General features: G+C 43.1%; 1 protein-coding gene across 1 annotated transcript; it reads left to right on the plus strand.

Moving 5' to 3' along the window:
- LOC119970946 (eukaryotic translation initiation factor 4 gamma 2-like) lies at positions 1 to 26285 on the plus strand (the record flags this gene model as incomplete). Its single annotated transcript, XM_038806057.1, has 20 exons — positions 1 to 83; positions 638 to 703; positions 1877 to 1945; positions 9975 to 10077; positions 15345 to 15479; positions 15594 to 15660; positions 15771 to 15922; positions 17264 to 17374; positions 17941 to 18024; positions 18106 to 18204; positions 18283 to 18424; positions 18514 to 18674; positions 20121 to 20249; positions 20726 to 20824; positions 21199 to 21414; positions 22272 to 22530; positions 23138 to 23342; positions 23930 to 24135; positions 24335 to 24456; positions 24878 to 26285. Coding segments are annotated over 20 exons (2577 nt in total), but the record flags the coding sequence as incomplete, so codon positions are not given.

Below are 26285 nucleotides of genomic sequence, written 5' to 3' on the forward strand. Positions count from 1 at the left end.
TCATCTTCTTTTGAAAGTTTTTCGTTGTGTCAAGCCGCCAAAGTGGAGAGTGTGATCGCAGAAGGGGTTGCTTCTCGTTTCAGGTATCTACTGTGATTTGGGTTTTCAGTGTTTTGTATTTGCATGATGAATATATTGGCAAAGCTGTCAGAATTGTTGGGTATTATAAAGTAACTTCTGAATTAAATAGGGTACATGAAAATGTCTGGGTTTGCTTTCAGTCGTCGATCATGTTATCTACAGTGTTGATGGTAACTGCCAAATGGCAGGTACTTGGTGTGTAAAAATGACCTGAATGGTTGAATTTCTTTTCTAACTTGTCTAGAGCTTTCAAAATGGGATATAACTAGTTTTTCACTTCACAGCTGATCCTATTTTGTGGGTATAGTCGCAAATTCTGAAGTAGTTCCTCCTGCTCAGTGTTGCCATTTTGGCATATTAATAGCAATTGGTTTGAAATTGACATTTAGCAAGGCCAGAAAGGTTCAACTAGTATTGTTTGAGAAGTAGATTGAATGTTCAATACCAGTGATATTAATGAGCTATCAATTAATGTATTGAAATATGACGGTAGTAGTTAATGCAAGAGTTGCTGGACGCTTTGTTTAGAGCTGAAAATATTTTCTCATCTTTCTAGTGCTTCTTCGGGCGGAGGAGGAGGTAGGGGTGCGCCTCAGCACTATCCCAAGACTGCCAGCAACAGGTAACTATTCAAATTATAGCTTCTGATTTGAAGTCTTTAAAATTACTATTGAGAAATAATTTACAGGAATAGGAAGTTAATCCCTTGATTACTGTAAACTGCCAGTTTAGGCCCCTCTACCCTCCCTTCCAACAAGGCATGATGGGCCAAATAGCCTCCTGTGCTTCCACTAGTGTGTCATGCATTTTAGTGCTGTGCCCCCACCCCAAGCTCTCTAAACTGTATGCTTCCATTGGATTGGTCTGTGATTATGCCAGGCAATGACTGCTGCAATATGGCTGACTGGGACATTTCCTTTTTTAACACCTGCCATCAGGCGTATTGGAAAGATTTGCAGGTTGATAAATCAATCGGCTTGGCAATATTTTGTATGCATCTTCCATGACCATAAAACCCTGAAGAAGGACTACCCTGGAGCTTCTCACCCAGAGATAAGACACGACTGGCTGCGCTCTTGCTAGTATTCACCCATTGCTCTCGTGCCTGCTGCCCTACACAACTCCTGGAAAAGTAACACTTGATTTTGGAATTCTCACCACTGATTTTGAATCACTCCATGCCATTGTCTTCATTTCTAAATTCTCTCAATCCTACGAATCAATTGGTCCCCCAACTTTCTATCAATTTTGATTGCTCAACATTGGCTCTACTGTTAGCCAATGTGTTTTCTCCCTGAACCTCTTCCTTGGTTTTAGGAGAAAACATTAGATATTGTTTTGAATCCCCAACCTGTTGATTCCTGTACATCAAAATCCGTCCTGCCTGGACGGAGGTCATCTGGTTCATCTGGTCCATTTTGCCAGTGCTGACTCTTCCAAAGTGCAGTCCATCCAATCTGGCCCATTCCACTTTGCTTCCTCAGTTGATCTGCAATTGTTTTCATTACTGCTTTAGGTGTGTGTTCGAGTACATGTTTGCAAGTAAATTGCTGGAAAGTCATGAACAAGAGGAGGGATACTCCCTGTTGCTATCTTGATTTTCGAACTTGAAATTGAATCTGGCTATTGTATGGCTGCCTTTTGCAACATTTCTTAACCAGAACTACTTGATTGAGACAACAAACTGATCAGATAACCTGTTAAGCTGTTGCTATAGACTCTGTTCCTATCTCTCTACAGCCGGATCCTGGGGGAAACCCCCAGGACCTAGCGTAGAGATGGGTTCTTCCTGAAGCACTAAACGAGATGCCAACTCCTTGAATGAGAAAGAAAGACAAGATGGAATCTTCAGGAAAGTCAGAGGGTAAGTTTATTTTTTTTAATAGTAATTAAGGAGATTTTCCACATTCTATACTTTCAGTTTGATGTTATGATTCTTGGTTTGAGGCAGCAAGATACCAGGAGAAAAACAATTAGAATGAGGACTGGTTGCATAGATTAAGGTTGATTGTTCTGGTGGAAATTTCCACATTAACCCCAAAGTGGCCTACTCTTAATTTTGAAAAGTAAATTTGGAACTCTCCTCTATTCGAATGGGTAAATGGAACTGTGATACAGATCGACCGTGATCTATTTGTATGTCACAATAGGTTTCAGGGCTCGTGCTGAAAAAATCTCAGCAGATCCTGATGACCTTTGTAAAAGCTATAAAACAAAATCGCAGAAACTGGGTGTCAATAGCCCAGAAACCATGGGGAAAAGAGTTGTAAAGGCAGTCCCCAGAGAGAACAAAAGGTATGAAGGGCTAAACAGCAGAGAAACTATCAGAGGGTAAGCTTGCGTTCCTTAACATCTGCAAGAAATGGGAAAGGATTCTTGTTAAGGTGTCGAATGCTGCGAAGGATGAAATGAAACTGGGGACAGGGACAGCTTTGAGAGAGTAAGACAGTGCTGCTGGAGAGAGATGTCGAGTGTCTTCATGTGGTGCCGCATCATACTATGTGGCGAGAGCAGCAGTTGGAAGAACGTTGTATATCCCAGAGGTACCTATAATTCTGGAGTTTACATGCAGGGTGGAATTTAAGTTGAAATCCTTGTGGAGTAAGTCAGAGACTAAGACAGTCACTGAGGAAGAAAATGTGGCTGTGGAAAAGAGTCTTGGTAAATACCTTGTTGAACACTCGGAAATGGAATGCAGTGAAGATGGATACTGGGGGAGGGACATAAGGAAATCCTGTCTGAGAGAAGAGCAGTACTTCAAGGTAGGCATTCCTGGAAGAGAAGTGGCAGTGAGTCAATCCCTGCATAAAAGCAAATTACTGCAAGTTTTCAGGGTTGAATGGCTACCTCTATTCCTACACCAAGCAAATCCGTAATCTTGGCTGCCAAGATTGTTGTCTTTATATTAAATAAAATGTGTCTTTGCTTTTTTTGAGTTGAGGAATGTGCTAATTACCTTCACATTCATGTATGATCCTGCCTTCTCTGCATTCAACGTTTCTGATCTGTTAGAATGAACTCCCAATAATTAATGCCAGAAAGATCAGCTATTTGCCTTTATTGACGGGGGTGGAATATAGCAGAAGGGAAACTTTTACATGCATATTGGTAAGATTACCTAGAGTACTGTATAGTATTTAAGGAGGAATAATGCTTGCATTGGAGGTTCAGAGAAGGTTCACACACGTTTGATTTAATGAGGAAATGTTTAGCAGATGGGCCTATACTAATGTTCAGAAGAATTAGAGATAATCTTTTTGAAACGTGTTTAGTTTCTGAGGAAATGGGAGATCTAGAACTGAAGTGCAGTTTCAAAAAAATGGGTCTTGAATTGAGGAATTCTTCGGGGATCACTAGTTTGCCCCTGAGAGCAATGTGATCTAGGAAGGAGTGGAGGGTTATGAGGACGGGTAGCTGGAGGTGTGATCATGATCTTGTTGAATGGTAGAGCTAGCTTGACCACATGACATGATGTTAGTTCTTGTGTTAGAACATAGAACAGTACAGCACAGAACAGGCCCTTCGGCCCTCAATGTTGTGCCGAGCCATGATCACCCTACTCAAACCCACGTATCCACCCTATAACCGTAACCCAACAACCCCCCCTTAACCTTACTTTTATTAGGACACTACGGGCAATTTAGCATGGCCAATCCGCCTAACCCGCACATCTTTGGACTGTGGGAGGAAACCGGAGCACCCGGAGGAAACCCACGCACACGGGGAGGACGTGCAGACTCCACACAGTGACCCAGCCGGGAATCGAACCTGGGACCCTGGAGCTGTGAAGCATTTATGCTAACCACCATGCTACCCTGCTGTTCTTCCATTGTCTCCTAAAGTGCCAACTCATGCTTTCCATGGTTGCTAGTCACCTGGCCACAGGTGAGCCCAAAAGCATGGTAGCTTATTTGACTTCATCATCTGCTTGTCAAGAGCACAGGTCAATTGCATCGCCACCACTGACCAACTAGCCCATCTTGAGGCATGGCAAAAATAATGGATCATGTGGTGAATTAATTTGCTGTTGTTGGACTCTGTCATGTTTGATTTTTTTTTTGGGTGGGAGGGGTCACCAATCAGTAAATGCATGGCGTTTTCAGGGAATGAGTCAAGAGCATCAGTTCTGGATTTCATTGCATCTCGTTCAATTTAGAAGGTGGCAGAAGACTGCTGGACTTTGACCCAATTATTAGGAAAGGTTAATTTAATAACTGGGCAAACTTTGCTTATTTGCAGCAGAGAATAGTTAGCATGTCGTTGTCCATTACTTGATGATGGTCCAAACTATCATTGTCTCCTTAAAGCGTCTAACGGTTTGAAAGGAAGGTTGAGAAAATATTTGAAAATAACCAGGCAACCTTTATTTAATTGGTTTTATAGTTTTGAGTTGCTGATCAAGCCATTTGTTTGATTGAATTGCTTGGCTTTTCTCCGAAACCTCCCAGATAATCGCATGTTGTACACGTTCAGCTGGTACCATTTCATTGTTTTTTTTCTTACAGCTGATCAAGTAAGCACCAATTGTACATATAAGCAGGCTCAGTGTTGTGGGTTGCTGAGTGTCACTGCCTCTTTTTTTAAATATTTGTAAATTGGATATTGTATATTCCGTGGCCTGTCCTGGGTGACCATAGTCGGATGCAGACAAGTTTTTTTTTTTTTAATTTTCTATCAAATATCCATATCTGCCATGGTTTGTGTGTTGAAGTTTATAATTGGGCTTCATGGAAGAGGTTCCGTTCTGGTTCGCTAAATAATTAATTGTATAATTAAAATAAATCATCCGGAGTTGAATGCTTTCCTTGTAGTCTCCACTACAAAATAGTGCTCCATGAGATTTTGTGCTTGGTGACAATTAATAGGAGACTTATTCTATTTTTGGTTTGCCTTTAGGCCAAAAAACCCTCCCATGTCCAATTGAATTAGACAAATGCTTTCTTGTACTGTTTGGTTTAGTTCAATCTGATGCGCACACAGCAAAGTAAACTTGGATAGTGAAATTTTAAAAAAACTTTTCCTGCTATGTGCTCAATTGGTAACAACACTGGTGTCTTCCAATATCATAAGTCTTGGGAGGTATTTTTGCTTGGTGTTAACCTGCCAGGGGAGAAATTTGAGGTTGAGACCAGGAAAAACCTCCTATTGGCTCAGTTAACATCAAAGCAAAAATGATTGATGCCCTTGTCCGTGCTTAGTCCTGACAGTACTTGCATTAGGTTGCATGGAGGAACAGCTGCTTTAAGATTTGCCTGTTAATATTCCTGAGCAGCAGGATCTGACGACAGTGGTTTGAACGCTGATTGACTTTCATGCAGCTTTTATCTAGCCATTGCTTCAGTATGTTTATTTTTGTGGTTTTAGATTTAAATCTGACATGCATTCACTTGACGATGATCGCTTATACCTGTTTGAGCACTATAAAAGCAGGTTTATCTCAGTTGGCTGGATAACTGCTTTGTGATGCAGAGCGCGGCCCACAGTGCCAGTTCAATTCCTGTACCAGCTGAGGTTAGGCCTGCCTTCTCCACCTATTGTCTGAGTTGTCGTGATCCTTGGGTTAAATCGCTACATCGGCTCTCTAGGGCAAAGCAGCCTGTGGTCATCTGAGACTATGGCGACTTAAAGTAAAAATCTCACATTTGAGTTTTAGCTCTAACATTTTATACTTGTTCTCAGGATGTGGATGTTGCTGGCAGGCCAGCATTGGTTGCCCCATCCCTAATTGTTCTTGAACTAAGTGTGGCTTACTGGCTATTTCAGTGGGGGGTGGTTAAGAATCAACCACATTACTTTGGGCCTGGAGTCACATGTAGGGAGACCAGGTAAGGATGGCTGATTTCCTTTCCTAAAGGACATTAGTGAACCAGGTGGGTTTTTTTCTCTCTGGTGATTTGCTATCATTGTTACCAGATTCTTGTTGAATTCAAATTTCACCATCTTCCATGGTGGGATTCGAACCAAGGATCCCAGAGCATTGCTCTGGATTACTTTACCAGTGACAACTACCCCACCACTTCCCCACTGCATTGAACCTTGTGTATATAGTTAATAAATGGTTGCTACTGTAACTTTACCTTGTAAGACAGAATTATACTTTTGGCCATTGTTGGATAATAATTCTTTATCTGGTAAGAAAGTGGATGTGTTTTGAAATATACAGATCTAAAATTACCTGTTGAGTCTCGAGTTTCTTGAAATTTTGTACTGGAGTCTGGTCAATCACTGATCATGATCTGGCCAAATCTATCCCTCCAATAATTGCACCAAGAGATTATCTGCTCACCCATCTTGTTTGTGGGGGCCCTCATTTGCACAAATTACCTAGCTACATTGTTGTATTTATAACACGACACCAGTGCCAAAACATGACTGAGAGGGTCCTATCAGACATGGGTGATTCTATGACTGAGCATGTGTATTTTTGGCCATGTGGTGTTGGACATCTGAAACGGTGGTGAGATAGAGTGCAGGATTGTTGTTTCCCTTTATTTCCTTCTGCTGCTGCATTTGGATGTGAAACATACATAAATAATTGGTAGGAAGCAGCTCCAGTCATCCAACATTGCTGCTGCTTCAGGAAAAGCTGGTGTTTGGAAGCATTTCCATGGTCCTCTCCTACACCTGAGAAAGCAGGATCTGGCAGGGCCTTGTTATAAATTTAGAATACCCAATTAATTTTTTCCAATGAAGGGGAAATTAAGCATGACCAATCCACCTACCCTGCACATCTTTGGGTTGGGGGGCCAAAACCCGCAAACGGTGAGAATGTGCAAACTCCACAAAGGTCAGTGACCCAAAGCTGGATTTGAACCTGGGACCTCAGTGCTGTGAGGCAGCAGTGCTAACCACTGCATCGCTGTGCTACCCTAAATCCTGTCTGCCGTAATTGATTTTGCATGTCGAGCTGGCTTAAGAAGAACACTTGTTCTGTCCTCCAACCATTGTGGTCAATCTTTGCGGGACATAAATCTTTGTAGTATAAAGCATTGAACCTGGCTATTACTGACATAAATTCTGTTTGTGTTCTTGATGATTTTCTTTGATTTATCTGGCAGCAAAGACCATGGAGCATCTTCAAGCCACATTGTCTTTGGGAGGGTGGTGGTGGTTTTATGCAACAAGCTTTTAAAGATCTTGGCTGGAATAGTATTGGGCTTGCAGGCTTTGTTCATCTGTTGCAGATCGCCCATGGGTTCTACCACTGGGTACCAAGGATGGTATCAGGTGCTACTGTGGATTCTTGATTTGTTGAAAATTGTTCCTTCAGTGACTGGCCTTGCACATCTTGTGAATGAAGTGGTCTGTATTACCACAGGACTTGGCAATTCGGTCCTGGTGAAACAGTCTTCCTTTTCTGCCATTGAGAATTTTAACTGCACTTCAGACACCTACCTCAACTTAACTGCCATGGGTGACCCTGCAAGGAACTCCTGGTGGCATCGCTCTTTGTCTGCACAAACTTATTCCACCGTGTCAAGATGGTAATCCATAGGCGGTGCACTTATTAGCACTTTGCCTCATGGCACCGAGGATCTGGGTTCGATCCTGGCCCCAGGTCACTGTCGGTGTGGAGTTTGCACATTCTGTGGGACTTGTCCCCGCAACCCAAAGATGTGCAGGGTAGGTGGATTGGCCATGCTAAAAATTTCCCCTTTAATTGGGGAAAAAAAATTGGGTATGAAAGAAAGATGGTGATCCATGGTCAAGGTTAAGTACCTTAATCGATATATATATGAAGCATATTTCCAGCAAAGGGAAATTTCTTGGCAATGCATTGCATTGTTATAGGTAAATACAATATTTTTGGTTAAGGAATCGTTTTACAATAAAGACTCTTGTCCAGTGCCTTTTGGCAGGATGGGCCACACACCCTTCACAACTAATGAAACATGGAAACACTTGACATGAAGCCCCTATCAGGGAACATGGGCAAATCCCATAGGCTGCCAACGGGGACTTGGTTTTTTTTTTGTGCCCAATTCTTTTTCCAGTTAAGAATTCACAGAATTTTCAGTGCAGAAGGAGGCCCATCGTGTCTGCTGCCCCTTGAAAGAGCATCCTCCGCCTGATCCCAGTGACCCCACCTAACCTTTTGGACACAAGGGGCAATTGTATGGCTAATCCACCTAACCAGCGCATCTTTGGACTGTGAAGGAAACCCACACGAGGGTCACTGGCTAGCCACTGCAGCCCATGGTCAATTTAATGTGACCAATCCACTGCCTGTCCATTTTTGGGTTGTGGGGGTGAGGCCCACACAGACGCTGAGAATGTGCAAACCCCACATGGGCAGTGGGCTGGGATCGAACCCAGGTCCTCCGTGCTGTGAGGCAGCAGTGCCCAATGGGGATTGAAAATTGGGGAAATCCTGTTATAATCTTTATTGTTATAAGTAGCCTCGTATTAACACTGCAATGAAGTTACTGTGAAAAGTCAGCACATTCCAGCACATTCCAGCACCTGTTAGGGTGCACTGAGGGAGAATTCTGAATATCCAATTCACCAACATTTAAAAAAAAAGTTTTAAAATTTGAGTACCCAATTCATTTTTTCCAACGAAGGGGCAATTTCGCTTGGCCAATCCACCTAGCTTGCACATTTTTTGGGTTGTGGGGGCAAAACCCATGCAAACACGGAACATGTGCAAATTCCACGCAGGCAGTGACCCAGAGCCGGGATCGAACCTGGGACCTCTGCTCCGTGAGGCCATAGTGCTACCGCTCAATTCCCTGACAAGCATGTCTTTCGGGACTTGTGGCAGACAAGGCACAATTCCATGCAATTGAGGCAATTTCCTGGTTAGCATCCTTCAAAAACCATGCAGTGTGGCAGGAGGAAAATGTTGGATAGGAGAGGTTGTGATTTTGGAGCCTTCTCTGTGCACAAATCGGGGTTGGGCAGTCTACTCTGGTCCGTTGCTGAACTTTTATCAATGTGCAAGAAATGTATTCGCGTTTTCAAGCTACTTAGCAGTTAATTGCTTGTGTTCTCACCCATGGTTCTGAATGACAGAAATAAACTTGGTCAGAGACTTCAAATGAATCCTGTTGTAATTGCTGTGGTATGCCTATACTCTGGAATCAAATTTCAACATCTTGTGTTTTAATCTATTTCCAGACAGGTTGAAGCACCGTGCAACATCAATTGTGGAGTAGCCTTGCTTTTCTTAGCCTGCATAGTTGTTGCATTAGCCAGTTACTGTCGAGTTGAGTATCGGTTAAACTATTATTGTTGGTCTTGGATGCAGTTCCAACAGCAATGTTTTTTAAGGAGTGCACTGTTGGTATATTCTGACATTTGTGCCAAACCTGAATTGCACAGTACCTTTTTTGGTAATCTGTTCATTGTTTTCCTTGGCAATAAATTCAGTTACAGGTATCTGATATGTTATGCCAATGACTAGTTTCAGGGGATTACTTTTAATGTTCCTGAACTGTCAAATTGGTGATCCCGTTTTGTGTATGTTACTTAAAAATGCCATTTGTAGTCTAATTGTATTTCTGATGCATGGAATTGTGCAGAACGTTCAAGGTTTATTGTTCATTTTGATCAAGTTTGGTGGTCCTTTTAAAGCTAACCTTAAGTACTCTTGCAAACTTGATGGTAAAGCAAGTCTTGCTGTCTTAAGTAGATTTGATGAGCACTGGTTTTATCATGACTCTTAAATTAGTATGTAGCAATTTGAGTCTTCAACCTGTAATTTGGGAGTGGCTAGTCAGTACTGTCATTGCAGTACCGTCAATTTCATTGACAATCTACCACTGCAGCAATGTGTTCTGATCTGAGGTTGATTCCTAAATCTGAGTAATGCACATTTAACATTCCATCAATTTTTTTTACCCCACAATGAATGCCTTGGACTTAAGTTGAATTAATATTTTTATTTTCAGCATTTTGAACAAGCTTACTCCAGAAAAGTTTGACAAGCTATGCCTTGAGCTCCTCAATGTGGGTGTAGACTCTAAACTGGTCCTAAAAGGGATCATTTTACTGGTGAGTTAGTTTTAATAGCAATCTCAAACTAATTATTATAATAATCTTTTATTGTCATAAGTAGACTTACATTAACACTGCAATGACGTTAAAAGTTCCCTCGTCGCCACATTCCAGTACCTGTTTGGGTACACTGGGGAGAATTCAATGTCAATTCACCTAAAAGCACATCTTTCCGGACTTGTGGGAGGAAACCAGAGCACCCTGAGGAAACTCAAGCAGACACTGAGAACGTACACACTCTACACAGACGGTGACCCAAATTGGAAATATAACCTGGTGCAATGAAGCAACTGTGCTACTCACTGTGCTGCCCTGAATGTTACAGCACTGTGTTTGACTCAACAAGTTTAATAAAAAAAATTAGAGTACCCAATTCATTTTTGCAAATTAAGGAGCAATTTAGCGTGATCAATCCACCCACCTGGACATCTTTTGGGTTGTGGGGACAAAACCCATGCAAACCAATACGACAGTGGCCCAGAGCTGGGATCAAACCTCGGTGCTGTGAGACAGCAATGCTAACCACTGCACCATCGTGCTGCCTCTTGACTCAGCAAGTTGAGCTGATGTTGTGCTTACCACCTGTATCTCGCTCAACTTGTCCTTGTGTCCTCTGCCATTCCTTTACTCCAAATGGTTGTCCAGATTCAATTTTGCTCAACCACTTGTGGTCGAGGAGTTCTACACCTATTCTGAAATAATTCTCTTGCCAGACTGGAGTGATTGCATTTTAGAATTTGGGGAAGATATTTTCAATGTCTTGTATCTTTTCACCCCCTGGACTCCCGTGCCTTTTGACAACCTGAATATCACTACCTTTGCTTCCAGCACCTCGGACATCACATCCAGAACCCCATCAGCTTTGAACATGCCCAAAATGTGTGGACATGATTTGCAGGCCTCCCTGCATAACTTCCACAACAACCTCTGCCCCCTCAAAACCTTCTCAGCCGATGTGCCCTGTGGACTACTTTAAACTAAAGGTCATGCTTCGACAGTACCACTAGGTGCCCCTCCTAATCCATCAACTCCTGTAGGCTTCCAACACCTACACCTTCCTCTCCCCTATCTCGTCCTTCAACTACCTTATCCTGCAATCCCAGGAGCGACAGCCCAGGAAAGGATAGCAGCTCTTGACAAAATCCCAGACCTGAAACTGTTCTCCCTGGGCAACTCGTATGAGCACAAACCTATGGTTGCTGCAGATAAGTGCTCAAACCGAGGCACCCTCTACTGCCCCACACAAGGCCAACACCATCGGCCTCATTTTGCCTGGCTGGCGAGAATGGGAGTGGTACTGACGAGGCCCTTAAACAAAGCTGCCTCCACCTGTCTGCACACTGACCCCCCCCCAGACTCATTTCCTAACCATGGCATTGTTTGCTGCGCACTAATAGTTAATGTTTGGCAATGCTAACCCACCCTCACCGCCACTCCAGAAAAGCCCTCATGACCTACAGGGTCTTCCTCGCTCTCTCAAACCCAGAGATCAGCACATTGACTTTTTTTTAAGGAATACCTTCAGGACAGATTGGGAGGTTCTGAAACACGGACAGAACCTTGGCAGCACTGTCATTTTTACTGTCAGCACCTGTCCAGTCAGTGGCAGCACATCCCACCTCTTAAAGACCCCCTTCATCTGTTCCACCAACTAAGTTCAGCTTGTGCAGCTGCACCCAGCCTGTGTCACCTGGATGCCCAAGTATCGTACTCCTCTCTTTCTCTTCCCCCCCCCCCCCCCCCAAAAACTACCTTGAACGGCAGCTCCTGTCCCTCTAGTCTCAATGGGAAACACCTCGCTCCTTCCCATATTCGACTTTTACCTGGAGAACCGGTCAATTTCCTCCAACCCATCCAAAATCCCCATACCCAATACCGCTCAGGTCAAATGTATAGCAGCAGGTTATCGCATACAGTGAGACCCTATGCTAAACAATATAATACCCCCTCCCCCTGCATAATCACCATTGCCATAGCAACGGGTAGAGCAGATACCCCTGCCTCATCCCCTGTGCAGCCCAAAATATCCCAACCTCACTTGGTTCGTCAGCATGCTTGTGATCGGTGCCTTGTATAGCAACCAGACACTGTCTGCAAACTCCCTGAACCCAAATCACCCCAGCACCGTGCACAGATATTCTGTCCCATGATCAAATGCCTCCTCTATGTCCATTGCCACTTCCTGCCCCTCCGAAGGCCTTGTAATTACATTGAGCAGCCGCCTCGCATTCACTGACCACTACATCCCTTTCACAAGCCAGTTTGGTCCTCCCCTATCACTCCCAGAATGCAGTCCTCTCTTATGAGGCTAACAACTTGGTATCGACGTTCAGTAACCATATAGGCAGTAAAACCCACATTGGTCCCGATCCTTTCCCCCTCTGGTTGCACCCCTACCCCCAAAACATTTTGTTTTTAGAACTCTACCAGGAACCCATCTGGACCTGGGGCCTTCCCTGTCTACATGACCCCCATGCTCACCATCACCTTGACTCCAATTAAGGCCCCCTGGTCTTTCTCTACCTTTTTAGAAACTTGCATCGCACACAAACATGCCATTCACTCCCTCTGGATCCAACATCACCCTACCCTTACCATCCTTTACCCTGCCAATCTGCCTCGCTAGCTCTTGCTTCCTCAGCTGGTTGGCCAGCCTGCTTGCCTTTACACCCGTACTCCTTTATACTGTCCCTTCACCATGGACACTAGCTCAAACATATCGTCATCTTCAGCCCTGCACCTGGAGCCCCCGATTGCCTCCTACCCACTCTCGGGGTCTCATTTACTAGGCTTGCCATCTCTGCCCACTCCACTTTCTCCCTATGTGCCCTGAATTGAGAAACTCTTCCCTAACCACACCAACACATCCAGTCTCCATTTGTGAGTGCTGTCTACACCCCCGGTCCACACTCAAATCTACTCCCGTGTGGTGCCTGGTCTGAGACCACGGTCGCTGAATACTCCAACTCAACCTCTCCCACCAGCAACACCTTTTATCCAACTCAAAAAAAGTCAGTCTGGGAGTATATCCTGTACACGTGGGGGAAAGTATGAAAATTCCTCCACCCTCTGTCTCCCAAATCTCCTAGGGTCCACAAACCCCCCCCCCCCCCCCCCCCCCCCTCAACCACCACCACACTGATACTCTTCCAACTGCACCGCATCAACCACTGGCCCCCACCTTGAACAAAACATTGACTCCATCTTCCCCCACCAAGTCAGACGTCTTGGTTAAAGTCCAACAGGTTTATTTGGAATCACTAGCTTTTGGCGCATAGCTCCTTCATCGGGTGTGTGAAGTGGTAAGTTGCCCAACTGCAGCCAATGATGCAAGGTGATGCCTTGAATGCGAGTCTTTGCATGTAATTAAGCCTTTACAGGTCCAGATGGTGCAAATGAAGAGAAGGATAATCACAAGTTGAAGAGGTGTGATTTGTCTCAAGCCCGGACCATTGGTAGAATTTTGCGCGTCCAGGCCAGATGGTGGGAGGTTAAACATAGTGAGCCATGAATCCAAGGTCCCGGTTGAGGCTGTACTCATGGCTGCGGGGCTATCAGTTTCTGCTTGGCAATTCTGCATTGTTGTGCATCCTGAATGTCGCCTTGGAGAATGCCTACCCGAAGATCAGAGGCTAAATGCCCATGACTGCTGAAGTGTTCCCTGACTGGAAGGGAATATTGTTGCGCAATGTCCGTTCATCCATTATCGCAGCATTTGCATGTATGCACCATGTCTTAGGACCTGTAAAAACCTCTGCAAAGATTCATTCAAAGTATCATTGACTTTGTCTTTATATGCTGCGTTTGTATAACCTACCTCTTCACTCACCCGATGAAGGAGCTACATTCTGAGAGCAAGTGATTCCAAATAAACCTATTGGACTTTAACCTGATATCAAAGCTCTTCAAAGAGGACCTTTTTCCAAAAACATGCGCACAAGCTCCAGTTCAGCGTCTCCCAGTCCCTTGTCCCTCACGAACCCATCGCCTCTCTAGTGTGCCAAAATAGTACTTGTTCTTCTGGAAAGCCACCTGGGTACAGTGCTCTGAACGTTGCCCCCTTCTTGGAAGAGGGCCGCCTTGACCCTGTTTAAACCCCCTCCCCGCATCGCTAGCTCTGCTCCCAGGTCCTGGTACACTGCCTTGCCCATCGGAGGATCCACTTATCCAGGAAGTGCTGTAACTGAACCATCATTGCCCTTAACGGCTCGGCCACCTGCAGTGTCCTCATTAGCACCCTGTGCTCTTGGTCGATCTCTTGCTCCTCCAGTGTGTTGCCTTTTGGATTTTCCATATCCTCCACCTTCTTCTTCTTTGGCCTTTTGGGTACCCTACATCACCACCAACAAGGCCAACTGCTCCTCGTGCTCTCCCCACTGCTTCTCCACTTCTGGATGGCCCAGCCCAGGGACTGCAGCCTTTTGCTCGCTTGAACACTCGCTTGATCAGCATTGCTGCCTTGCGGCTGAGGACCTAGGTTTCGTCATGGCCCCGGGTCACTGCAAACTCCACATGGACATTCTCCCCATGTCTGTACCCAAAAAGATGTGCAAGGTAGGTGAGTTGGCCATGCTAAATTGCCCCTTAATTGGATTTTAAAAAAACACTAGGCTGCTCTGTTGACCGCTGGGTGGGCAGGGCAGCTCCCTTGCCCTCTGCCATCTTATCCTGTGGTGCACCAGAAAGACACTCCCTTTCTTACCCCACTCCTAGTTTATGGATCCATCCACCAGCTACACTAGAGGAGTAAAACCTTCCACTGGCACTCCTGCACTGTGTGCCATCAAATAATTTGTCCTTCAGGCAGACCAACCCTTGAGCAGGAGCCCCAATGTGCGACCGCTCATTCCATGGCCACCACTGTACTTTGTCCTTTAGGTGGACCAAAAAATCCTGCCTTGAGCAGGAGCCACCAATGTGTGACAACTCACTCCATGGCCACCACTGGAAGTCCATAAAATTTTATTTTAAAACTATAAATGCAACCGGTGATGCAATCATCAAAGAAATGAGATACACCAATTCCTTGATGTTTTAATACGCCCATTTGTGTACTAGTTATTTGATCCTAAGACTTCTCACTTTGACTACATTTTTAGTATCTAGATGTTCCCCACAGATTACGGAGGAGGCTGAGATTAGGGAGTCTAAACTCATTAATTGCCATTTGTTGGCTTCAATTGGATGATGGATAAAGAGGAAATTTGGCTTGATTGCATTGTGACCCAGTACTGAAAGCCTCTGCCTTCTAATCTCTACAACAGATAGTAGACAAAGCCCTTGAAGAGCCCAAGTATAGCTCACTCTATGGTCAGTTATGTCTGCGTCTAGCAGAGGATGCTCCTAACTTCGATGGCCCATCTCCAGAGGGTTTGCTGCAACACCTCAAGCAAAGTACGGTAAGCAGTGTCCACTTAACCTTGCATACAAATGTTTGGAAACTAGTTTGTTATCTTGCTATTGATGAGAAATATGACTTGATATTGAAATGCAACCTACTGATCTATTTTCAGACGTTCAGGCGCCTTTTAATTTCAAAGCTTCAAGATGAATTTGAAAACCGTACCAGAAATGTCGATAGTAAGTATAATCTAAAATACTGATTAACTATGTAAGTCATTAAAACACCTTTTTAAAAAAAAAAAACAACCAGTGCTGACTTTTAAAATGTTATTTTATTAAACCTTTAGTCTATGATAAGCATGATGGCCCTCTCTCAAACGAAGAGGAAGAGCAACGGGCTATTGCCAAGATCAAAATGCTGGGCAACATCAAATTCATTGGAGAGCTTGGCAAACTTGATCTTATCCACGAATCTATCCTTCATAAGTGCATCAAAACAGTAAGTGACCAGCTGTTCTGTGTAGTTGTGGGACCTATGGAGCATAGCTTAGATTGATCTTGTGCACATTAAGCGCTTACTTTGAAGAGAAACTCTAAGGAGCATTTTCAAAGAATGCAGGAGTTTGATTTCCGAGATGGGCACAGTGACATAGATGGGATGGGGAGTGAATACTGGGATATGTGGGGTGAGTGGCAAGCTGATTAGCACTGATGCCTCACAGCGCCAGAGACCCAGATTCAATTCCGGCCTTGGGTGAATATCTTGGGAGTTTGCATTTCTCCCAGTGTCTGTGGGTTTGCTCCGGTTCCTTCCCACTGTCCAAAGATGTGCAAATTGGGTGGGGTAATGGGCCTAGGTAGGATGCTCTTTCGGAGGGTCGGTGCAGACTGGGCCGATGGCTGCCGCCTCCTGTATCATAGGATAGGGATCCTATGAAATCTGAAGACTTTGAAATTGATGACCTGTGGCGACAGTTGATGCTGATAGTCATCTGTTGTAAAAGAGGCTACTGGTTGAAGCATGGAATGATTAAGGCCAGTAACGATTTGATTGGATATTAGCTAAAAATGTCTTCACATCTTGTTTATGATAAGCTTTTGACATCTTCGACCCTGAGCTGAGCATTGCATGCTTTTGTTCAACATAGCCTACACCTGCACAACATTGCCTGCATCTGCTGCTAAAACCATATCTATGCTTTTTCAATTTTTTCTCCTTTTTTTGCCCTCTAACTGCCAAAACAGACCCTGCCCTGAAATCCATTGGTATGTTCATGGTCTGGTTAATGTACCACCACCAGCTATCACCTCTCCCTCATCCTTGGTGTCATCACATGCTTCTGCATGTATCCAGCACTATGCCATCATCCTCTACTATGAAATAGTTTGTCTGACATCTATAACTTCATTTAAGACTCTTCTAGATTTTCGGCACACCTAACCTCATTCCAAACAGAATGAGGATTACCTAGTTTGGCTCTGCTTAATTTAACCTCCAGTGGCGTTTCTTAATTTCTGCTTCTCCTATTTCACCAGTAAACATTTGTTCCTGAACATTCCTTCCATTAATATCTTGACATGCACATCATTGTGTTCACTCCTGGTCTGTCAGTGCCTAACTTCTCCAATTCTCTTTCCAAGTTCCTGTCTTCACCATTTAACAAATGCTTTCAGTTGCCTAGGTCTCAATTTATTTGTTGTGAAGATGTACTGGCGGTGTTTTATGCTATATGAAAGGAAATTCTTCCTTCAGTGGCGTTGAAGTTGCGTTCTACTGAGAGAAATTGCTCACATTCTGGTCAATGGTAAATAGAAATGCCATTTTGTTTTATTTCCTTAGCTTTTGGAAAAGAAGAAGAGAATCCAACTCAAGGATATGGGGGAGGATTTGGAGTGCCTCTGTCAGATAATGAGGACAGTAGGACCTAGACTAGACCATGAAAAGGCCAAGGTAAAGTTGTATGCTGTTTTTTTTTTTAAAAGCCTATGCTTGGGATTATTAATTTACTGCCAGCCATCATTGTTGCCAAGTCAGTGCCCTGTTTGCCCTGCACTAGCCCCAGGTTGTACTGCCTTGTGTGTATCTTTTGGGGTGGGGTCTAAATTGAGACTTTTTCTGCACCACATGTGAATTAACCAGATTGCCAATTCCTTTTTGGGAAAGGTTTCTTTTGTTGTCTACTCTGCATTCCTAGATATTCCACTATGTGCTGATGTAGGTTCATGCATTGGGTGAGATTCGGTCAAGTTTTCCAATTTTTGGGAGGGAATTAACTTGTTAATTTAATTCTAGTGGTGTTCTATACTTCCTGCATTTTGCATTCATTAAATCTGGTACTAATAGCTACTAACCACTTTTTGGAGTGTTTATGGTCATAAATAACACTGCCCTTCACTTTTTGTGCTGTCCCCATTTGATATGGATATGTTGAGTAAACCACTTCAATTTTATCAGTGTTTCATGTAACTGTCGTCCAACTTTAATTTAATTGTTTAAAATACTTTTGTGTTTCCTAGTCTCTAATGGATCAGTACTTTGCCCGGATGCGTTCCTTGATGCAAAATACGGAATTGCCAGCTAGGATTCGTTTCCTGCTGCAGGTAATTTTTTTCCCCCTACTTTTTTGCATTTGTGCATTTAAAGCTAATCTGAGCATACAAGTTTAACTCCTTTCACCCTAGGATACTGTGGAGTTGCGTGAGCACCGCTGGATTCCTCGCAAGGCTTTTATTGACAATGGACCAAAGACGATAAACCAGATTCGTCAAGAGGCAGTAAAGGTGGGCTATACATTGGATCTAAAATTTGGAATTGTTGCATGTTGGATTGTGTAACTAACTTGCTTGTGTTGTCTGCAGGATTTGGGAGTTTTTATTCCACCAGCTATGGCTCAAGGAATGAGGAATGACTTCTTTCTGGAGGGACCTTTTATACCACCCGGAAGGAAATTTGACAGAGACCCACTTGGGGGGCTTGCTGATATGTTTGGACAAATGCCAGGTGAGTATTGGTTTCTGATTTCAGCACCACATTCCCAGAGCTTTGTAAAAATCTACATTTGCTACTTTTTTTTTGTTTTTATCTTTAAGGTAGTGGAATTGGTACTGGTCCAGGAGTAATACAAGACCGATTCTCACCTACGATGGGGCGACATCGTTCCAACCAACTTTTTAATGGGCACGGTGGGCATGTACCTCCTCAGTCGCAGTTTGGGGAAATGGGAAGCAAGTCTTTCCTTAAATCTAATCAGGTGAGGCATGCAATAGTTTGGAAAACTGAATAACTACTCTACTCTAAGTGAGTTAAATTGATTACTGACAATTTGGACACTGCCTACCCAAGTAATTGATTGTCATGCAGAATTTTATGCAGCCTCCATATTGACATGGGCAAGTTAATTGAGTACAGCTTTGCATGCTCTTGGTAGTCTTAGCTTTTAGATATTGGACTCCAATGTATCAAAGCAGCTGATGTGAAACGCTTAAGACCATAAGACCCACATTGAATCTAGAAATGAATTGAAGCTACGAGGCATGAATGAGTAATGCCCAAGGATGTGCAGTGTGAAATAAAAACCTCTTGGAATCTGATATCTAGTGATAATGGTAGGATGTATGTTTCTGAAGATGCTGGTACAAGATTGACACACTTGCATCAAAATGATGTGGGTCATTTGGAGAGTTCAAAAATGAGACTTAACTAAACCACTTCTGCAAATCAGCTTGGTGGTGAGCAGTAAGCCACTGGCTTCACTTTGTAGGGCAGCTGTAGTCTCATGGGGTGCATGTTCAAGGCTGTCCTTCTGTATGGTTTTGTATATTCCTTTTCAATTACACTGACTTCCTGACCATTTGAAGTCTGCCAATCTCTTTGGAAGCCCAACCTCTGGGCTTGGTTTCTGATGAACAAAAAAACACTCATTGGGAGGAGTGGAGTCCAGGGCCGCCTCAGCTACTGGTTGGAGTGTGTTTGTCCTATTATGGCTGAGCCTGGCAGCAGGTAGTGTTGGCACATGGAAGTGACGGTGTTCTATTATAGGGACAGAACCAGCTTTACCAGGGACACCCAACATTATCCAAAAACATGCCTCCTCGGTTCATAAAGAAAGGACAGATCAGTACAGATGAAGTAATCTGAATCTGGACATATTCAATGGTTTGGTGCCCAATGATTAAGGAAATACGTGTTATTGTGAGGGACTAATCTGGCAGGCTATTTCTACTATTTTATTTTTTTTTGTAATAAATACCAAATTCATGTAGCATGGCCAATCCACCAAGCTTGCACATTTTTTAGGTTGTGGGGGCAAAACCCACGCAAACACAGGGAGAATGTGCAAGCTCTATTCACAGTGACCTAGAGCTGGGATTGAACCTGGGAGCTTGGTGCTGTGACACAGCAGGGCTAACCCACTGTGTCACGGTGCTGCCCTGGCTATTTCTACTATTGACCGCTAGCTCTTGCCCATTTTTCTCTTTTCCCCCATATCCAACCCTTTTTCTCCACCTGTTTATGGATAGCTGGCCAGTGTCCTGTGAGCGTGATTTAAGAGATGAGGGCAGCCACTTGAGTTTGAACCTGACAACCAGCTGTTCTCCAGATATTTGGATCTGCATTTAAACCACCTGTATTTGCATGCAGTACTAACTGTATTGTAGGTGATAATTGACATTTACGGTTTGCCTTTCCTTTATAGATCAGTTTGAGGCCTGCGCAGTCATTTTTGCTGAATAAAACTCTGGTGCACAAGCTTCAACCACAAACACCAACTATGATCCCACCAAGTGCACAGCCTCCTCGTACTCAAACACCACCCCTGGGGCAGGTATGATTTGCTGCTGAGCCTTCAAATTCCCTTTTGTTGTACTTTTTTTTGACTTGAATAGTGGGTCTTATTATGAATTAAGCTCCCGTTTTGAAAGGGGAGGTGATAAGGTTGATGCTGAATCATTCTCATGATTGGAGAGTCTAGAACTGCGGGGTCTGTCTCCAAACGAGGTTAGTCATTGGGACGAAGAATGAGAAATTTCTGCAGTGGCTTGTGGATCTTTGGCATTCTTTTAGAGGCTGTTAAAGCTCTTTAGCATATTCGAGGCATGCATTTCTGATTCTTCTGTATGGAAATTTGGTTGAAAAGTGAAAGTTGGAGGTCCAAGAACTTTTTGATCTTGCTAAAGTGGAATGTTGTGATCTGTGGGAAAGTCTTCCACATGAGAGGGGTGATATTTAACTTTAATTTTCTAACTCGCGTAAGCAACATTTTCTGTAAACCTCTAACTAGCAATGTATTTTACCTGTTAGCCCCCTCAACTAGGTCTCAAAACAAATCCACCCTTGATTCAGGAGAAGCCTGTGAAGAACAAGAAAGCACCTTCCAAAGAAGAACTGATGAAACTGACTGTGAGTTACTCCCAAATGAAGAATTAGACTGTACGAGTCTTAAACTGAGTCTGTTTTTACTATGGGTGCTCGGTAAATGTTGATGTGGGATCATGCAGCTGATTATTCCCAACACCATTGTAACTTTTCCTTTATTTGAGCTTGCCAAATGTTCAACTGTAATGTTTTGTATAAAGCCACCACAGTGGCTAATGGTGCTATGCATTTCCAGAAGTAGTAAAAGCACTGAATATTCAACCTTGAATTGCAGCTTATTGGAAGCTTGCTATGAGATGTCTGATGGCATTGTACCCCCCCCCCCCCCCCCCAAATGTTGAAGCTTGAATCCCTTTGCATCCCTGGTTGTGTTCTCACTTGTGTGATTCCTTTTGTAGGAAACTATCCTTACAGACTACCTGACAAATCTTAACATTAAAGATGCAGTCAATGGAGTGAAGGAGATGAAGGCACCAAAGCCTTTTCTGCCAGAAATGTTGAGCAAGATGATTGTACACACTCTAGATCGCTCCGACGAAGATAAAGAACAAGCTAGTACTCTGATAAATGCACTCAGACAGGAGGGACTTGTTACGGGTGAAAACTTCATGCAAGTAAGTGAGTTTCAAGTCTCAATGACACTTGGAGCATCCAAGTAGGATCTGGAGACCTGTTTTTTGTCTGCTTTCTGTTTCTGAATTCCCTGCCAACCAGAGACCACCAAATTATCTTATTGGCTTGTTTGAATAAGCTGCAACATCTTAGAAGTATGCCATTTTTTTCCAGTTGTAGTCATCATCTTGTGTATTCATCATCTTGGTAAATCCTTTAACAGCCTTGCACAGGGTTAATCCATCAAATGCTATGAGTTTTGATTTGTATTTTACTGAAACTGGTTATTTTGGGTAACCTGACTGGTTCAGGGTACAGTGCCACAAATACAGCAACTTTTGAGACTGATACCATGCTGTATTTTGGATATTACTGGTTGGAGAGACCTGCCCAGCTTTTGAGTCGACGATTGCTTGGACAGGATTGTGGCAAAAGCAGTGCAGCTGAAACTCCGAACAGGCAGTGTAGTGTGGGGACTAGGGAATTTTTACTAACTTCATTGCGGTGTAAATGTAAGCCTACTTGTGACACTAAAAGATTTTTTAAAAATAAATAAATAAATTGGAGTACCCAATTTCTTTCTAATTCGGGGGCAATTTAGTGTGGCCAATCCATCTAACCTGCACACCTTTGGGTTGTGGGGATGAACCCCACACAGTCTTGGGGAGAATGTGCAAACAATGGAGCCACACTGCCAATGCTGCACCTAGCCAAATTATCCAGGTAGTTAATTGTCTGGTTTTCAGCCAATTCTGCTTTTTGGATTGCTATATCTGAGACACTACCTGTATTGTTATGTAATCCATCTTCATGCAATCAAAGATGTATCTCCTGTTAAACTCTCAACTTTTGATTGCAGGCTTTCCTGAATGTATTGGAGCAGTGCCCCAAGCTGGAGGGGGATATCCCTTTGGTGAAATCGTACTTGGCCCAGTTTGCAGCACGTGCCGTCATCTCTGAGCTTGTGACCCTCTTGGAGCTTGCCCAGCCCTTTGAGAATGGAACCCATTTCCCCTTATTCCTTCTTTGTCTACAGCAGCTTGCCAAATTGAAGGATCGAGAGTGGCTGACTGACCTCTTTCAACAGAGCAAGGTCAACATGCAGAAAATGCTGCCAGGTGTGTGCTTGTTTTCATGATGGGTGGTTAAGAAGTCATTGTGGAAAATAACCTATTGACCAATTTATGACACTTGCATTGAAAGTGATGGGATTTGATTTGTATTAATTTCCCCAACCCACTTTGAAGACTGGAATGAATGGCAAAATGTATTACAATAGACTTTCCAAACCAGCAGCTTCAACTTTAAGCCATGCTGGATTTCTGGTTGGCTGTTGTGGGCAGTTCAGGCCAATCTGGGTTGGGTGTGGTGAAATGATGCCCAAATAGATCAAGTGGTGACCATGTCTGGCACCATGCAGCACCTAGCTGACAGCCCAGGGAAATTGATTTTAATTGTGTAAAATAAAAGTGTGCATTTTTTAAAATCCAGCTTTTGGGTAACCTTTTAGGTAGCTTGGTGAGCTCCACAAATTCATTGGTTAGGCACTGTCATTGAGTTGATTATGTTTAGTTGTTCCAACACTTTGTACCTCCTTAGAAACTTTTGTATCTTACATTTTGTGGGCATGTATATTAAATGGAAACATTTTGGTTGATGAGAACTGAGCTTCCAAAATCGTACGTGCAGTGGTCTTGTATAACCCACCTTTTTCATTTCTCTCAGAGATTGACCAAAATAAGGATCGCATGTTGGAGATTCTGGAGGGGAAAGGACTGAGTTTCTTGTTCCCTCTACTAAAATTGGAGAAAGAGTTGGCAGAACAGATTAAGAATGACCCATCCCCTCAAGCCATTTATAAGTGGATCAAGGATAACATTTCTCCCAAATTACATACAGACAAAGGATTTGTCAATATTCTCTTAACCAGGTAGATACACAGCAATAACTCTGTCTATTTTGTAGTTTAAATCTTGGAAAAATATGATTAGTTCTGCTCGACCTTGGCTTCTGAATTTGGGAAGTGAGTGGTAAAATGCTGAACTATTACAGCAATTAGTCGAGATATGAGAACTCTTTGCCCTCTGGGGAGAACACTGCTCATTTTTATGTAACCCTGACTGAAATGTTAGCTTATGTACTACAGCAGTCAATGTCCTTGATTTCCCCTAAATTGAGGTGAGGTGGCGACCTGAGCCTCCCTTCTAGCCATATTGGTTTAAATGAAGCTTCAACTTTTAATGGCTTGCATTTTGGATAAATACTGATGGTTGTCCATTAAACCAATTCGTTTTGGTATCTGAAGCCAAGGGATTTGTCACGTGTGTGTGTGTGTGTGTGTGTGTGGTGTTGAGCAACAACTGAGATCTGTCTGGTATGCAGGGTTATGGGCAAAGGCTGGGATGTGGTTCTAATTGGAACACATTTCACCACAATGACATGCAAGATTCTAAAGCCGACCTGCTGGATGAGTTGATAACTGAGGTTCCATTAATTGTTCCTAACTTGCTGTTTCAGCTTCCTGCAGCACATTTCAAAGATGGCCCCTGCTGAAACTGGTGACCCAGCAAATGTTCCTTCCAAAGAAATGTTGGAACCAGAGAAGCAGCTGCTCCTGTCCTTTAAGCCAGTAATGCAGAAGTTCCTGCATGACCACACTGAGCTGCAGGTTAGCGCCTTGTATGCATTGCAGGTGCACTGCTACAATCACAACTTCCCTAAAGGTAAGATTTTCTGAATTTGGACTCTTTCTCTCCCCCCCCCCCCCCCCATTGTATAGGAATGGCAGGAATCATATAATTTTCCATGATAAAGCAAAATCAGAATTATTTTGGCACCTGTCATCTCGTTTTGTATAGTTTAGGTTGCTTGTTTTAAGTTGAAATTGCATCAGCATGTTTACATCTCAACTGGTTCTTGCAGGTATGTTACTGCGCTTTTTTGTGAACTTTTATGACATGGAAATAATAGAAGAGGAAGCCTTCTTGGCATGGAAAGAAGATATCAGCCAGGAATTCCCAGGAAAGGGCAAAGCTTTATTCCAGGTAACTAGGGGAAGATATCTTGTAGAAATTCTACAATAACAGTAGAGCCATCACATTTTAGAGTCTGTTTCTCCTTTGTCAGTTTATTTTTTGGATTAAAAGTAAAAAATGGCCTTTGAGACCAACCACAAAGTTTTGTCATAAATCCGTTTCGTTTTGCAGTTGTCTATTCTAAAAATGGCCACATTGTCTATACAATTTATTTGTTGTAACATTTTTCCCCACATTCTGCCAAAGAGGCAGAAAGAACTAGGGCTGTAATCAATTTAGTCATGTTTTGTTGGGAGGGGTGGTGGCAAGTCTCAGAAACCCATGACCTTGGTTGAGTTTTGCCAGCTGACGTGCTGAAATGTGCAGCAGTGTCAAATCTGAAGTTCTTAAGATTTCAGCCTTACTTAATCAATCTGATCTGAACTTGCAGGTGAATCAGTGGCTAACCTGGCTGGAAACTGCAGAGGAGGAGGAATCTGAGGAAGAGGAAGGTGACTGAAAACCGGCCAAAGCCTTAATAGTGCAAATATACTGTTGCTGTGATGTAACTGCGTTCATCCCAACCACTGCAAGAGATTCATTCCACTGTTTTGCAGTATTTAGCGCAGGAGCATGTTCATGGCTCATTTCTTCTGCATAAGTTTAGTGTATGTCTTAAGCGTAGTGTACCATTGAATCTTAAGATTACAGTACCTTTTTAGACAACTTTATGACCTACGAATAGCATGCAATAACTGAAGCCTAAATTTACTCCGTGCAAGCAGTAGTTATAATGAAGACTATGCTGTTGGCTGCTGTTCTACATTGGTTGATCTTTACAAACGGAATAGCAACACCAAGACACTGTAGAAATGCACTTTGCTCAGCAAAATACTTGAGTCGTTGCAATATTTGATTTTTTCCCCCTCATCGTTAAAAGAGAAACCTAAATAAATTGGAAACTGTAATCACTGGGTTGCAGCTGTAACATTAATTTGCCTAAATTTCTACCTCCACTATTGGGCTTTGTTTTTAAGGTGAGCCAGGGTCAGCCTAGGCATATGCACAAGTCTTTAAAGTCACTTTACCATGTCACAATTTCACTTTGTGCAGGTAAACTAGAGATTAAAGCGCTTGTTCAAGATGGTGGGGTGGGGGGGCAGCAGGGTGGGAGAACATCAGTGGTGAGATTAATGGAACTAACTTCTTTGGACCCCTTTTATGTGATAGTAACAAAATGAAGCCTACTTAATTTATCAGTTGTGTTCACTACTTGTTCACATGCCCTGATTTTGTACAAGTAACTTGTATCTATAATAAACATTGTGATACTTGATACCTTATTTTCCTGTTGGTTTTGTTTGAAGTGGAGACTTGAGAGCCAGCTTGTCTGCTTGCCCTTGATGTGGTCAAAACAGTTAAGCTATTGCATGGGGCACCTACAGTAATCATTTTCAGATTAATTTCAATGTTTCTAAATTTATAGTTTGATCCATTATAAATGCAAGAGCTTCCTGGGAGGTGCTGGGTGCATTGGCCCCTTGTGGCAGCAGACGTGACTCGTAACATGCTGAATAAACTGCATTTCATAGGGTTAATGCACATAGCTTTGGTGCTTCACAGTTATTGCCAATATTCTTTCTGGTACACTAGATTGGTACAATTGCACATTCCTGAATGTGCTTTGTATACATTTGCCAACTTGCTTTTCTGCCAAGGCTCAGCAGAGTGACACCTGATGCACCAACTTCCATCAGGTCAATAATGATGCTAGTTTTGAACTTGTGGTTTTTCCAAATACTTTAAAATTGAACTCATTTGACATTTAAAAATAAATCCCTGAAACTCCAATGAGAAAA

The sequence above is a fragment of the Scyliorhinus canicula genome, chromosome 9, assembly GCF_902713615.1.
Source record: "Scyliorhinus canicula chromosome 9, sScyCan1.1, whole genome shotgun sequence".
NCBI classification, from domain to species: domain Eukaryota; kingdom Metazoa; phylum Chordata; class Chondrichthyes; order Carcharhiniformes; family Scyliorhinidae; genus Scyliorhinus; species Scyliorhinus canicula.